Source organism: Alosa alosa, chromosome 8, assembly GCF_017589495.1.
Source record: "Alosa alosa isolate M-15738 ecotype Scorff River chromosome 8, AALO_Geno_1.1, whole genome shotgun sequence".
NCBI classification, from domain to species: Eukaryota; Metazoa; Chordata; class Actinopteri; order Clupeiformes; family Clupeidae; genus Alosa; species Alosa alosa.
The window spans coordinates 33,066,959-33,082,797 of NC_063196.1; the positions used below are offsets into that span (position 1 = coordinate 33,066,959).

At 46.3% G+C, this 15,839-nt stretch overlaps 1 protein-coding gene and 1 long non-coding RNA gene across 2 annotated transcripts; both read right to left on the reverse strand.

Moving 5' to 3' along the window:
* Positions 1–5,960: 5,960 nt before the first annotated feature.
* Positions 5,961–7,305, reverse strand: LOC125298851. Its single transcript, XM_048249720.1, has 2 exons — positions 6,641–7,305; positions 5,961–6,540 (listed from the first exon to the last, which is right to left on the reverse strand). Exons 1-2 carry the CDS (start codon positions 6,694–6,696, stop codon positions 5,961–5,963), a joined length of 636 nt encoding a protein of 211 aa, XP_048105677.1. The 5' UTR covers positions 6,697–7,305.
* Positions 7,306–7,409: 104 nt separating this feature from the next.
* Positions 7,410–9,977, reverse strand: LOC125299844. The gene is made up of 6 exons (XR_007194459.1): positions 9,907–9,977; positions 9,375–9,511; positions 9,149–9,279; positions 8,979–9,071; positions 7,807–8,200; positions 7,410–7,538 (listed from the first exon to the last, which is right to left on the reverse strand). It is a non-coding gene; the product is annotated as an uncharacterized LOC125299844 (long non-coding RNA).
* Positions 9,978–15,839: the final 5,862 nt, after the last annotated feature.

The window sequence follows — 15,839 nt, forward strand, 5'->3', positions numbered from 1 at the left end:
TAAACCCCCACTATAGCTAGCGAGCTAGCCATCAAGAAACCAAGCTAAACACATACAGGACTCGCAATAAAACGGTCGAACAAACACATTGTTCAAGAGACTATCAAATCACATTACAAAAAACGAGGTTCACCCAAGGGTAGGGTACTTACAATTTCAACAGCAACAAAGCCAAGTCGGAGTCCGTTTTGCAATCTGACTACATTTTCGAGGCGCGACTGGATACTTCTGCTACCTCCTTACACCAAACAACTATGACAAAGATTTGGGAAAGACTTGAAAAATTGTAGTCTTTTGAATAAAGCTTGAATGAGAAGCATTCGTTAAAAGACTCTAATCTTTCAAGAATCTTTCCCAAATCTTGTCAAAGTTGTTTGGTGTAAGGAGGCCCTAAGTCACATCCGGTTTTGTTCGGACCGGGAACAGAAATTTGCATATTCAGTTTTTCAGCAGAGAAGCGACAGGGGGAGACTAAACGCCCACCAAACGACCCAGAAAGTGTAGAACCATCGGAACGATTCTCAACCTGCATAATTAAGGTCATTTTTGCTAAAATTGTTGCAAAGTGCTTCTTTAACTACGGAGTCACACTTTAATTTGTAAAACAGGCCCTTATTTTACCTTAAAATGACATCTTAAGGTAGCCTGGGAAAACCCAGACGAACATCCGGCAAATTTGGGATTTACTCTGCAGATCTGTCTGGCCATAAGCCCATTCAAGCCCATTTCCAATGTCCCTAAATCCAGGCACCAATCACAACCGTTGAGGCGGGCATTACACAATGACAAAAAAACAAAGACCTGTAGACCGTTTAACACATTTCATCCAGTCCTTCTAGGTGCAGAGTTTGCAGGTGCTAGGCTAGCGCAAGTCATCAGTATGTGTTAGCCTGCCACTACACCCGAGGCAGACTATCGATATAAATGTCAATAGATATATTGTTTTCTCTAATACAGCCCAATCAACCATGATATGGATCGGGCGACATACTATCTTAGTCTTGGTTAAGTTATGCAGTGAGCTGTAGCAAAAGTCTGGCTTGTTTTCTCAGAGTTAGACTTATATTTAATTTGTTGGTCCTATTTGACAACACACAATGGTCATATGGATTACAAACCTTCGATGTAGCTATAGCGTTTGATGACATTCAGACGTTGCTGTTTCAGATTCACACATAGCCTAACTTAGCCTACTGCTTGTGTAACGGAGGCGAACTGAGCTAGCATGCTAGTTGCCCATGTAAATCCTCACACCCCTAACCTTAAGAATGCTTCTAACTGCTGAGTTGGAAGCCTGGGCGCTCAGTGGTTAGAGCGTTCAACTCCCATGCCGGTATGTGTTGAGGTGGCGGGTTCGAGGGCCGTGAGCGGCAGATGAATTACGATCTCTGTTACACTTGTTCAGCAGCCTGTTGCAACAGATGTATTGCTATAATGATTATCTTGATTGATTGACAAAGAAGCTGTCACAAGACAACATACGCATTGATTTAATGGGAAGACCGAAGGCGATTGTACATATACAAAATGACATTAGACATGAATCTCAAATTGGTGGCTTGATAGTCAGGGTATGTTTTGATTCTAGCTTGTCATTTTAGTGAGCAATTTGAGGCCCACAAGTGATCGTCATCATTTTTGCCCATTATAATCACGATGTGTTTCTGCTCACAAAAACAAACAACGTCTGAAGTGGTGTCATGCCAGTTTGTTACTGATTGTGATGCAAAATTACTGGTGAGGCAAAATTCTGCATTATTCAAAGCTTGCATTTGAATGTGATTTTTTTTTTTTTTTAGGTGTGCTTGTATGCTGTGCATACTGTATACAACTTTCTTACTCTCTATTTAAATACTACTGGGCTGTTGTGACAAGTATTGTGGGATCAATAAAGTCTTATCTTATCTTATTCACTGTGTTTGCTCATGGCATGGGCTATCACCAGTTATTAACATGGACATCAGGATAGCTAGTAAGTGTCGCTCTCTGTGTAGTGGTATTAGTAGTTACTACATTGAACATTTTGCCTGTGAGATTCATGTTGGAAACCCAACAATCTTGCTTTACTTTGAGACTTTCCTGTCTGCACATCATTATGTGTGGATGCTTCAGCAAACATGGGTCTTGTTGAATATTCACATTTTTATTCAGGGCTAAAAAGGGAAAAGGGGGCAGGGACGTGTAGGAAAGTCCCCAGATGTGCCAGATGGTACTCAAACCCGCAAACCTCAGTTCCCGATCCCGAACTGCATGACTCAGCCCTGCACACACCCAGACTCGAGCCTGCAAACAGCAGCACCTGAGATCTGAAGTCGAGGATGCTAGAAATCAAGCTAACAAGCCTAGGCTGCTAGCTCTCTTGCCAGCACTTAGGTGTCGGGAGGGAAGTTTACCAACGTACATACTGCACAGCTACGGACCAACTGGGTACCGTTACACGTGCTCTCAGGTAGGATGTTTTTCCACATTGAAATTGATCAAGAATTGGTTGAGGGGCCCAATGTCACAAGAAAATGTGGAGGCCTTCATGCTGGTGTTGTCAGAGAGATCCTAATGAACCAGGGGTTGGTTTCCCAAAGCCGCCTCAATGCTATGTTTACCTTAACATTTTCACGTACTTTGCTACAAATGTCTTCAGAACGTCATTCCTTGATAAGAATGGTCTGGAACACTCTTGAAACTCTTAGCTGCACCTTAGCGATGTTTTGGCTTGTGATGCTAGTCACCACCACTGTAGCCTACAGCAATCTTTAGAAATATCCATTGCACGTGCAACTCAAATGGATTATGATGATGTGATAGACAGGGTTGTGGAGAACACATAGCTGTCAACATTGAGCATTGAAAATAAGGGAGATTTCCCGGGTTTCTCACCCAAAATACGCGAAAATGTCAACATACGTCCCCCAACATTGGAAGGGTTGCAGTATTACTCCGTTTCACAATTGCAAGCCTGTGCATTAGTCAGCTAATAATGTAGCCAACAAAGTACCGGTACTTTATTCATGCCTAACATTTTGGGCAACTTTATACAGCTCTAAAAAGGCTAAAGTTTTGTATCGATTCCTATGTGTGCCGTCATTCGCTCTCCTGCGCAAACAAAATGTTTGCGTTGTAAGTAGCCTACTGCGTAATAATTCTTCATAAAGTTGAACAAATGGTTATACTTGGTATTGGCATTTGGTTATATTCTAAAAACATAAATAGCCTATCATGCAGTTTATGGGCTACAGTGCAGAGAAGCCAACTTGGAGTGAATATACAAACGGGGAATTCTTTCTCTACTTGCGAGAAAGCACAGTGTGTACGGCCGTACACTATGGAGGCGCAAATGAATCCTGCTCTCATGACAACCACGGCGTCATCTGAAATAGGCTCACTCTAAGGTCGCCTTCAAGCAAGCAAAACGATGCTTTGAAAACATCTGTTTTGCTGGAAGGGCAAGGGGTTAGCAACAGCACAACATTACAGAGACTGACAGGTCTGATGGTAGAGCTAATGTTATGAGATTGTTAAAATACGGAATAATTTACGGGAAAATATTAAAACAGGAAAAAGGTTAAAATATGTAACAAACTCGGAAAAAACGGAAGGGTTGACGGCTATGGGAGAACAACTTGCTAAAAGTGAGTTGTTCAGAACCTCTTATTAGTAAACGCTGTTCTTAATGCAATGTTCTTAATGCTCGAATTCGTGTGTAAAACAGACCCTGGTGATTTTCATGTTGAGACTTCCTAGTGTTTTAAAAATACCGATTTTTAAAGGGTTCATAATATTCACAAAAAGACAGGTTGCATTTTTGTTACGTTTTCGTAGCGGACACTTGCCATAGGCTCCAATGTAAAACCATTAACTTGCTAAGTACCTACCTGTGTGGATCTATATGTTGATCAAATTGTCCAGATGCTCCTACTTTTGTCCCACAAACAAATGGTGGCTCAGATGTTGTGTAGATATCAGTCACAGGTGGGCAATAACTAGCTAAGCTAACTAGTTAAGCAAAGGATTAATATGGAAACTGAAATGGCTGTTTTCTTGCTGATCTGCACTGGAAAATCAACTGTTAACACTCTTATAGTAAAAAGATTCTGAGCATTCTCATGCAAACTTAGCCAAAAGAGTGTTAATTTATTGCTTATTTTGACCCACTTTTATAGTTTTTTTTGTTTTGGTGTGTTCTTAGAAAAAAAGTTATAGGCACCTCTGGGAGACAGTCTGGCGTGTGGCTGCCCTGTCTTAGCTTGATAAGCCATCATGATGGACAAAAAGAATAGCCTGGATGGCCAACATGAGAAAACAACAGAGGACCGGTATCTGGCTGCAGTAGCAGTACAGAGTTCTCAACGGGCCTAAAAATTACAAACTGACCCGGCTTGTGGCTTTTAAAGCCCGGACCCGTTGTAACCTGACACATCAACATGAATTATCTGCCCGCCCGCGGCCCGACCTAAAAGATACGTTTTGACTAGGGATGTAGCGATTACCGGTATAATGGTAAACCGCGATAAAAACGTTGGCGACAACAATTACCGTTTTTTCTTTTGAAATATCATAATTATCATGGTTGATTACGCGGTGTTGAAACCGTGTGTTTAATCCTTCCCAGCTTCATCCGAGCCTGCTTTTGACATACAGTAGGCCTGGTACAATGAAACAAAACTGGTACCCTACTGATTCTGTTGTCTAATTGATGGTTTTAACTGTGATTCGGATTAGGCTAAATCTGATTTTAAAAGGCGGAACATTTTCACCGCAAAACGTGCACTGTATCATTTAGCCACTCTGCATCTTTTTATGTTCGCGCCCACATTAAAGGTGCGATTTGTAGGATTGTTACCGAACGTTCTGTAGGCCAAAATCAAAACACTGGTGAACGTTCTCAAGACTACCAGACGCGAGCCTCTTCTGGGTTGCCAGATGTAATGAAGACTTAGCTAATAACGTTAGTTGCTAGTTAGCTTTAACGTTTCTCCAACTATGACCCAGCTACACATTACGGAAACAGTGAAAACAAAATACCTCTCTAACCAACGTAACATATTTAGCTGAAGTTAGCGATGCAGATGAAGTTTAGCCTAGGCTACCTGTTGTGGAGAAATATGGCCAGCTCTGCGTCAGACTTGATATTCTTCGTTTGACGAAGACGTCACCATCTCAGGAAGCTCCTCAGATGTCCACTTAGGCCCTAATTTGTTTCTTGTTTTAATTTTGGAAATGTTCCTGCCTCTCGTAGGCGTTCATGACTACAACTGACAGCTGTTGACAGTTGGCCTTTGCTAATTTGGCAACCCAAACAGGAGGACGCGCTAGCCCATTATTAATACGCTATTCTAGAATTAATCGTTCAAAACATAAACAAAAATTCCAAGAGATTCCGCCCCGTTACTAATTTTTTTTCATGGGTTTTACGGGTTAGATTAATGTTGTCAAATAAGCCATTACTTCAATTCATCGTGTTTCCTTACTCTCTGACAACATATGGTATTTTTGGAATGGTTACAGTTTATTTTCCATTATTTCCTACATACTGGACCTTTAAATCCATTCCACTCACGTTATCAGGAGAACACAGTAGCCTAAAGTTTTATTTTGAACACTTACTTTGGTCTCACTCATTGAATCCAAATAACAGAAATAGCAAACTCCAAGTCATGGTAGGGTAATACCGTAATCCTGACTTAGTGAGCTGCCTGCTACAGTGGTGCTCGGGGAAACTGACCTAAAGGCATAAGATATAAATAAAGTGGAGACGTTGGGTTTTTGAACAATAAAATGATTTATAAAAAATTATTAACTATGTACATCGTAAATTGTGTGTACAATGTCCAGTCAGGGTGGTGGGAGTGTCTCAATTTATGAACAATAAAATGAATTATTAAAATAATAACTATATAAAAAAAAATATATATATATATATATATATATATATATATATATATATATATATACACAGTGTCCACTCAGGGTGGTGGGAGTGGCCCCTCGTGTTCTCGCCGCTTTAGTTCTTGGAGCCACTGCTCCACTGTTGCCCCGTCGGCCCTGGCGCAAAAGGTCTCCCGTTTGTAGCGGCTGTGGCCGTACTCCCTGGTCTTAGGCTGGCCACAGCGCCTACATTGAAATCGGGAGACCTTTTTGAAGGGCTTGAGGAGGAGCCATTCCTCCCGAGCACGACGCTCCTGCTCTGCCTGGATCTTGTGCCTCCAGGCAGTAGAGCGGGGGATGGCTCCAGCGATGGGTGGAACGGTGGCTGCAGCGGTACTGGTCGAGGGAGCCGGCGTGCCACTGGTGGACGAGATGGTGTCCATTGCGGAGGAGGAGGATGTGGCACTTTGGAGGGCGGCGATGACGTCGTACAGCTCAGGGGCCAGACCAGAGGTGTCTGCGGGCAGGCGGTGCTGGAGGGGGTGGTCTGGCTGTTGGGGCTGCTGCAGCAGAGTCCGCGGGGCAGGCAGGCGCTCCGCTGCAGTCTGGGGAGCGCTGGGCCCTGGGACTGCAATGGTAATGGTGTCCCACATCATCGCCTTGCTCCTCTGGTTGTGCCTTACAAGAAAAAAAGACAGAAAAAATTACATTATTAATCACGACAAAGCTATAAATCATTATCAACATCAGTGCTGTGAGCCAAAGTATATTGACTTACCACATCGACAGGATCTGCTGATTAACATCAAACAGCTGGATCCGGGTGCTCGCCATGAGGGCAGGTCAGTTGACCACGTTGTCCTGGATCTGTTTGTAGTCCCTCATGACGGCACCCCAGCGGTTGATGCGGACCCCGGCGAGCGTCTTGCCCTCGTGGCGGTGTACGCGGCACAACTCCAGCATGATGGCTTCGACAAGCCTGCTGGCTTTGGGAGGCTGTGCCGCTCCCGCCCCCTGACCCAGGACGACACTGGAGAGAGGGAGAGGGAAAGTGTTAGTGACTGACTATAGCAGGCTCTAACACTTGGGGGGGGGGGTTCTCTGTACGTTCTAGGTGGATCTTAATACGTGAGGTAATTCGCCCTCGCCTCGCGGACCTTGGTCCATGAGTTATTTGTCGGTTTATCCAGTTTTGAAATATTGCAACGTTTCGGTCACCGTGTTGTGCCTTTATCAAGCAATGTTTGCCACATTACTTGCAAGGCAACCAGTCATAAAGGTGTTCTGTTTTCCCCTTGAACTCCTGGGCCAGCTGGTTGAAGCTGTGCTGCAGTTGGGCACTGTAGCAACGCAGCGCTGCTCGTAGTCCCCTCTCGACTGCCGCTCCGGGTCCCAACCCGGCACAAACCAGGCGCGTCCGCCCAGGCTTCCGCTCCACCTCGCCGCCTCTATCTCTCCAGCAGCAACAGGGCCCCGTCTCGGGCAGACCAGCAGCCTGGGCGAGGGCCAGAGGTGAGCCGCCAACTCACGCACGTATTCCCCCGGTATGGGCAGCCGCTCCGGGCCCTCCCCAACTTGCACTGCTGCCCGCGCGGCTCCCACACTGCTGCAGTCCTCGCTGCTGCCGAGTTCGTCGGCGCTCTCGTCTGTCGCCGGCCTGAACTCGTATCACGTAGCTGTAACAGAGGGGGAAAAACACAAAATCAGCAAAAACACACACACTACTTACGTTCGACTCTCTTGGTCCCGCGCGGCAGACAGGGAGCCCTCGCAACCTGCGATGGGCACAGAAAAATCAGCAAACACACACACACACACACAATCAAAATCAACACACACACACTACTTACGTTCGACTCTCTTGGTCCCGCGCGGCAGACAGGGAGCCCTCGCAACCTGCGATGGGCACAGAAAAATCAGCAAACACACACACACACTACTTACGTTCGACTCTCTTGGTCCCGCGCGTCATACAGCCGGGCGTAGGAGGCAAGGGCGTCCTTGTTCAGCATCTGGGGCGTAGTTGTGGTGTCCCCTCCCTCTCTCTCCTTCTGGTGGGACCAGCGAACCCCACATTGTTACTCAGCAGCCACTGGAAGGTTTGGCCGCCGTACTGGCCGATCTGGAGCTCACTTTCGGCCAGCACTGCTTGCTCGCTGTTGTCCGCATACTTGCTCCATGCTCTTGCCCTCGCCTCGGCTCGAACCACATCGGCCCTCTTCACCTGCCCGCCACTGACAGAGCCCTGCTTGAGAAATATTTCAGCGGCTGCAGAGGGCCGAAGGGTGAGCTCAGAGGACGAGGGCTCAAAGCGAAACACGGGGTGGAAAGACATTGTCTGAAAGATAAGAAACAAAACACTTCACTGACTATTGTACTGTTAATACACATTACCTGTTTGCCTCCCCTGGGGTGTTGGGATAACCCTGTTAATATCAATGTTAATGTCAGGATATCAGCCCATTAGGTTTTACAGTAGCTGGACAGTGACCTATTGCCCTGCCCCCCACCCATTAACGTTAACTTAACATACTGCCAAAGGAACATAGCGGTTGCGTTTTAATCACAAAATACACAGGTTTACACTTCGAATTTCAGCATTTACATTTCGAGTTACAGCATTTATATAACAGCTACCCAAGGGTCTAAGAAAGTTAAAAACGTCGTCCCATTGTAGTTTTATGGTTTATTCCGAACTGTACATGTCTCGTTACGAGGCTTTGTTTTCCATTCATTCCTATTGGAAACGTTTGCGGTTACACTTTAAACATAAAATGTGTGTATTTAAGCTTTGAATTTCGTTATACCATTTATATCATAGCTACCCAAGGGTCTTACAAAGAAAACCACCTTTTCAGATCTTAGTTTTATGGATATTTTGCTTTTTTTTCTTTGATTTGACAGGTACATTAAAGTACATTACAGCACATTAAAGTCATTTAAATGGTAATGACATACCTAATTGCTAATCGCAATATAAAGTTTGTTTAAACTTTGCAGAATATTAAGCCGTTTTAATACTGATTGTAATTGCTGTTAAAAAGACATAACGTTGTGCGGCCCGCCGGCCTATTTTTAAAACCCAATGTGGCCCTTGAGCCAAAAAGTTTGCCCACCTCTGCCTTAGGGAGTGCGTCCGTGAACGAAATTCAGTCGGAGCAGAATTTAGTAGACGAAGGCCACGGCTGGTGGGGTGCCCCTGTATGTGCCTGACAACACATATCAGCATTAGCACGGTGTATTACACATGCATTACAAGTGTATTCACATCAAAATGTATACTTACGGGGAGAGTTGACCTCAGCGCTCAGGCACTACAGCGTCAGGTGGTGGATCCGAGGAGGAGGCACCTAGCTCCTCAGACGGCCTATCCTGGACTCAGCCATCACCGTCAGCTGTCGTACCCAATCCAGACAGCTGTAAAAGAGCAAAGGGGGAAAAACACACAAACACACATTAAATCAACAAACACACACACACACACACACACACACACACACACTACTACTTACATTCGACTCTCTTCGTCCTGCACATTGTACAGGGACCTAAAGGTGTGGTGTGAATATGCACCAAACCCCACCACCGTGTTGCCCAGCTCTTCCATAGACTGGGAGCCAGAGGGCACCACCTGATCACCTGAAATTTTCTGAAAGACAAAAAGAAACAAAACATTGTAATACACTGCACTGACTAATTGCACTGTTAATACACATTATCTGTTAGCCTCACCTGGGGTGTTGGGATAACACTGTTAATATAATAATGTCAGGATATCAGACCATTAGGTTTCACAATAGCTGGACAGTGACCTACTGCCCTCCCCCCCACCCATTAACGTTAACTTAACATAACATACTGCCACAAACACAAAATAAACAGATTTACACTTGGAATTTCGCTACAGCATTTACATCACAGCTACCCAAGGGTCTTACGAAGATAACTACGTCTTCAGATTTTAATATTATGCATTATTCCGACAAAGGTATAAATCATAACATTATCAACATCAGTGCTGTGAGCCAAAGTATATTGACTTACCACATCGACAGGATCTGCTGATTAACATCAAACAGCTGGATCCGGGTGCTCGCCATGAGGGCAGGTCAGTTGACCACGTTGTCCTGGATCTGTTTGTAGTCCCTCATGGCGGCACCCCAGCGGTTGATCGGGACCCGGCCCGAGGCGTCTTGCCCTCCGATGGCTGTGTCGCGGCGGCACTGCGATGGTCCCTTATCATCGCCTTGCTCCTCTGGTTGTGCCTTATAAGAAAAAAAAAAAAAACAGAAAACAATACATTATTACACTGCATTCCAAATTATTATGCACACATACATTTTTGCTCAGATTTTCCGAAAAAGTTGATGCAAATGACAGTCAGTATAATTTTCAAGTCATCAACCGTTATATAATAATTCAAATTTTATTGAACAAACCTCCCAATGAACCCGTCTGCTCTGAATCAGTGACAAATTTTTTCACAGTACGATCATCATGTATGTTTTCGAGAAATATCCAATGTTTTCATACCTTGTCCAAGGTAGTGCACAATTTCACGCTTTTCAGCAGCAGAGAGATCCTTTTTGTTTCCCATACTGCTTGAAACCTGTGGCATGCTTAATATAATGTGGAACATCCTTCTTAAGTAGTTTTTCTTTGATTGAGCTCACCGGACAAACTAATTATCACAAGTGTCTGAGATTGTTGACTGTGGCCTCAGTGTCAGGAAGTATAACAAGTGTAACAAATTGCTTTACTGAATTCAAATACACATAGACGCCAGGCACCGGCTAGAAAAAGGTAGCGATGGAGTTTCTCAGACATTCATCATGACAGAGCCAGCGAAAAAGAAGCAAAAACCAAGAAAACAGTAAGGAAATTGCCAATACTGCATAGTTTACCTTTAAAGCGTAACTTGACACTGATGGTACTTCGATCAAAGTTTCCATGTTGTGTCGAGCCTTCTTAGTGTTTTAAAAATAGCGATGTTGACGTGGTAAAAATAGTAGTGCCCCAAGGATTCCCATTCAAAAGGCCATTTCACCCGAAAAGGACAAGACGGACGAGCTTAAAAGTGGCGGTCCGAACGTAATTATGCCTTTAAACGAAACTTTGACTCGGGTACATTCACTAAAGCACCCTAGGATGCATTGTGGCGAGAGTTACACTTTTACAGTAAAAACTTGCATGTTTTACAGCTTTCTGAATGGTGTTGACAAAATCCGAAACTGAGCTGTCTTCAGCTACCAAAGAGCCCTTCAAAAAAATGAAGAGTGCTCAGAACAGGAAGAAAGAAGAAACAATAGAACATCCATCCATAAAATAGATAAATAAGGTGATAATTCTATAAAATCACTAGAAGAAAATAAGGACCTTCTGTTTCGCTAAAATCTACAATTTTCTATTACCGTCTACTGACACTGCCAGCATTTCAGGGGTGCAAGCAGGACAGGTCAAAGGTGCAATGCAGCACATCAGGTGGATGCTGTCCAATAACCACTCTTTAGACGGTCCATGAAGTCAGGAGACCATTGCTGCTGACATGTTTGGCATGTAAACAGCGGCTGATGCATGTCATAACGCCCTACGAGGGATGCCACAAGACAGCAGCAAACACTGTCTGTCGCTGATCTCTCTGTACCTGTGTACTCCCTGGGCTGTGTGTAGGATTCAACCAGCGTGACCCCCTTGAACTTCTGGGCCAGCTGGTTGAAGCGGTGCTGCAGTTGGGCACTGTAGCAACGCAGCACTGCTCATAGTCCTCCCTCGACTGCCGCTCTGCCACGGTCCTCGTTCCACCACACCAGGCCCTCCAGCAGGTACACCTGGAAGTGGACATCACTCACAGATGCACCTGGAAAACGTAAAAACGTGGGGGAGGAAAAGAGCAAAGACTTAGTGAGAAGAAAAACAAAAAAAAAACATGTTAATGTGGTGGGAAAAGCGGCACTGGTGCAGGTGGAAAGACTCCAGGGAAGTGGAGCCTCGAGCACACCTGAAGACGGGAAGCATCACACCACCCTTGGTGACCTCTCCCGTCTGGGTGTACAGCTCCACCCCCTCTGGGTCCTGGATGCAGTCGAGGTAGCGGCGCTGTATGCTCCAGATCTCCTCCATGCAGTGGAGCAGTCGATCAATGGGACGCCCGTGGTGTCCGTCAGCTTCCAGAAGGTGTCCCCGCATGGCGGCGACAATGGCGAGCGAGCTCCTTGGCTGACAGTTTGATGTGGACGTCCCTTCCCTCCACGGACTGCTTGGCCTCTCTCAGGCGGGCGACGTCCTCGTCGTCCCACTCGAAGATGGCGAAGGAAATCCTCGCCATGAAGAGGCCATAGAGCTGGTGGCTGTCTGTGGTGACACCCCTCGCGAAACGTCGCATGAGGTGCCACACGTCAAGCCTGACCACCAGCTCGTGGTACATCTTGTGCACTGCTGACGTTCCCACGGTGACACAGTAGTCCCGGTCAACGTACATGACCTTGGGGCCTTTGCGGTACCGCTCCGGATGCAATATCTTTCCGTGCCCTCAGGTTTTGTGAACGCGGAAGATATTCATCATTTGCTCATCTACTTCCTGGTGTGCTGCTCCACCAGGGAGGCAGGGAAAGCCGAGCCACACCGTTGCCCAAGGTGCGCTCCTTTAGCAGCCCACTCACCGCTCTGTCGCAGGACAACCTGTGATGGAAACAGAACACAGAGAGTGTACAGAGAGTACAGAAAAATATAGTTAAAGAGGCCCTATGCAACAATTTTAGCAAAAATGACCTTAATTATGCAGGTTGAGAGTCGTTCTGATGGTTCTACAACACTTTTTGGTCGTTTGGTGGGTCTTCGTCTCCCCTAGTGCTTCTCAGCGGAAAAAAAGCGAATATGCAACTTTCTGGTCCCGGACCGAAGAAATCGGATGTGACTTCGGCGGAAGGCCTAGCGAAAATGTAATACGATTGTAGTTTCTAAGAAGACTGCAAAGCGGACTCCGACTTGGCTTTGTTGCTGCTGAAATTGTAAGTAGCCTACCCTTGGGTAAACCGTTTTGTAATGTGGTTTGATAGTCTCTTGAACAATGTGTTTGCTCGACCGTTTTTTATTGTGAGCCCTGTATGTGTTTAGCTTGGTTTCTTGATGGCTTGCTTTCGCTAGCTAGTGGGGGTTTAAGCGTAGCAGTCACTTTGCTACCGAAGCTGCAGAGACTATGTCGTGAAAAAAAATGCAGGCAAAATCAGGCGAAAACCCAGAAACAGCGAAGGAATAACCAGACTTGCATAGGGCTTCTTTAAGTACAGAGAACAATCAACAGAAAAAAATGCATGTTGAGTGAATGTTGAATGACTTAAACTGACATACTTGTACGTCAGAACAGCTGGAAATTGTTCGCGGTACGCAATGTCCAGCTGCTCCAAGATGTCCTGCGAACAGCCTGTGACCTTCTTGTGACAGGAGGGGCACTGAAGGTAATCTGTACCCATATGGTACCTCCCACTCCTGTCCAGGACCCTCCGGACGGTCCTGTATAGTCCAGCGCCCATCAGTTTGCGCCCACAGGCAAAGCACGTGAGGTGGTATGCCCACATCCTGTAGGGCATCCACAGAAAGAATGGGCGCTGGAAGAAGGCGTGGGCTGTGTGGCGGGGGCTGCGTGTAGAGGGGCCGGGCGTCTGGCGGATACCACCACAGCTTCAGCCCACCCACTCCTGCTGCTCTTCAGGAAGTGTCTGCCTCCAGCTGAGGGGAAGCAGCTGAAACACACAGTTAATGAGCTGAATGTGCAGCAGACAAACACACATATACACACACATCATACACACTCACATCATACGTACCTCTTTGCCGGAGGCAGTCTGCTGAAGAGCCACTCCTGGTCCTTCCAGTGGCTGCTGAGAGAGAGGAAGAGGGGACCACGGCTGGTGGGGCGTCCCTGTACATGCCTGACAACACATATCAGCATTAGTACTTGCATTACACATGCATTACAAGTGTATTTACAATAAAATGTATACTTACGGAGAGGGAGAGTCGACCTCGATGGCGGCGGCAGCAAGTAGTTCAGTGTCGCTCGGGTCTGAGGAGGAGGCGCCTGGAGGCAAAGAATAACATGATGAAGCACTGGTGTGTTGTGAAAAGCACCTCACAGGCTGTTTTGTAGACGGTGCTGTTACCTGGTGGTGGGAGGACATGTGCTGGCTCAGGTGCGGTCTTGGGCTCCTTGTCCCGAGCCGGCACATACATTTTCAGGGCCTCCATCCTGGACCGAGCTCCCACCTTCTGCTTGCGTATCCATGCCACGTAGCTGTAACCGAGCAAAGGGGGGAAAACACACAAAATCAGCAAAAACACACACACACACAATCAAAATCAACACACACACACACACACTACTTACGTTTGACTCTCTTGGTCCCGCGCGTCATACAGGGACTTGTAGGTGCGTTGGCTGTGCGCACCAAACCCCACCAGCATGTCGCCCAGCCCCGCCCCTGCAGACAGGGAGCCCTCGCACAACCTACGCCTGGCGACGGGCGTCACTATGGGTGGGTACAGCCCGGCGTAGGAGGCAAGGGCGTCCTTGTTCTGCATCTGGGGCGTAGTTGTGGTGTCCCCTCCCTCTCTCTCCTTCTGGTGGGACGCCAAGATCTTAACAGCGAACCCCACGTTGTTACTCAGCAGCCACTGGAAGTTTTGGCCGCGGTACTGGCCGATCTGGAGCTCGCTTTCGGCCAGCACCGCTTGCTCGCTGTTTTCCGCGTGTTTGCTCCATGCTCTTGCCCTCGCCTCGGCTCGAACCACATCGGCCCTCTTCACCTGCCCGCCACTGGCAGAGCCCTGCTTGAGAAATATTTCAGCGGCTGCAGAGGGCCGAAGGGTGAGCTCAGAGGACGAGGGCTCAAAGCGGAAAATTGGGTGGAAAGACATTGTCTGAAAGATAAGAAGAAACAAAACACTTCACTGACTAATTGTACTGTTAATACACATTACCTGTTTGCCTCCCCTGGGGTGTTGGGATAACCCTGTTAATATCAATGTTAATGTCAGGATATCAGCCCATTAGGTTTTACAGTAGCTGGACAGTGACCTATTGCCCTGCCCCCCACCCATTAACGTTAACTTAACATACTGCCAAAGGAACATAGCGGTTGCGTTTTAATCACAAAATACACAGGTTTACAGCATTTATATAACAGCTACCCAAGGGTCTAAGAAAGTTAAAAACGTCGTCCCATTGTAGTTTTATGGTTTATTCCAAACTGTACATGTCTCGTTAAGAGGCTGTGTTTTCCATTCATTCCTATTGGAAACGTTTGCGGTTACACTTTAAACATAAAATGTGTGTATTTAAGCTTTGAATTTCGTTACACCATTTATATCACAGCTACCCAAGGGTCTTACAAAGACAACCACGTTTTCATATCTTAGTTTTATGCATATTTTGCTTTTTTTTCTTTGATTTGACAGGTACATTAAAGTACATTACAGCACATTAAATACGTGCAGTGAATTTCTTTCCTTGCTCTCGTGACTCCTGCTGAGTGAATGAAATTAATGAATGACCTTAGGGAGTGCATCTGTGAACTTTAACGAAATTCAGTCGGAGCAGAATTTAGTAGAAGAAGGCCACGGCTGGTGGGGCGCCCCTGTACGTGCCTGGCGACACATGTCAGCGTTAGCACGGTGTAGTACACATGCATTACAAGTGTATTCACATCAAAATGTATACTTACGGGGAGAGTTGACCTCAGCGCTCAGGCACTACAGCGTCAGGTGGTGGGTTCGAGGAGAAGGCACCTAGCTCCTCAGACGGCCTATCCTGGACTCAGCTATCACCGTCAGCTGTCGTACCCAATCCAGATAGCTGTAAAAGAGCAAAGGGGGAAAAACACACATTAAATCAACACACACACACACACACACACACACACACACACACTACTACTTACATTCGACTCTCTTCGTCCTGCACGTTGTACAGGGACCTAAAG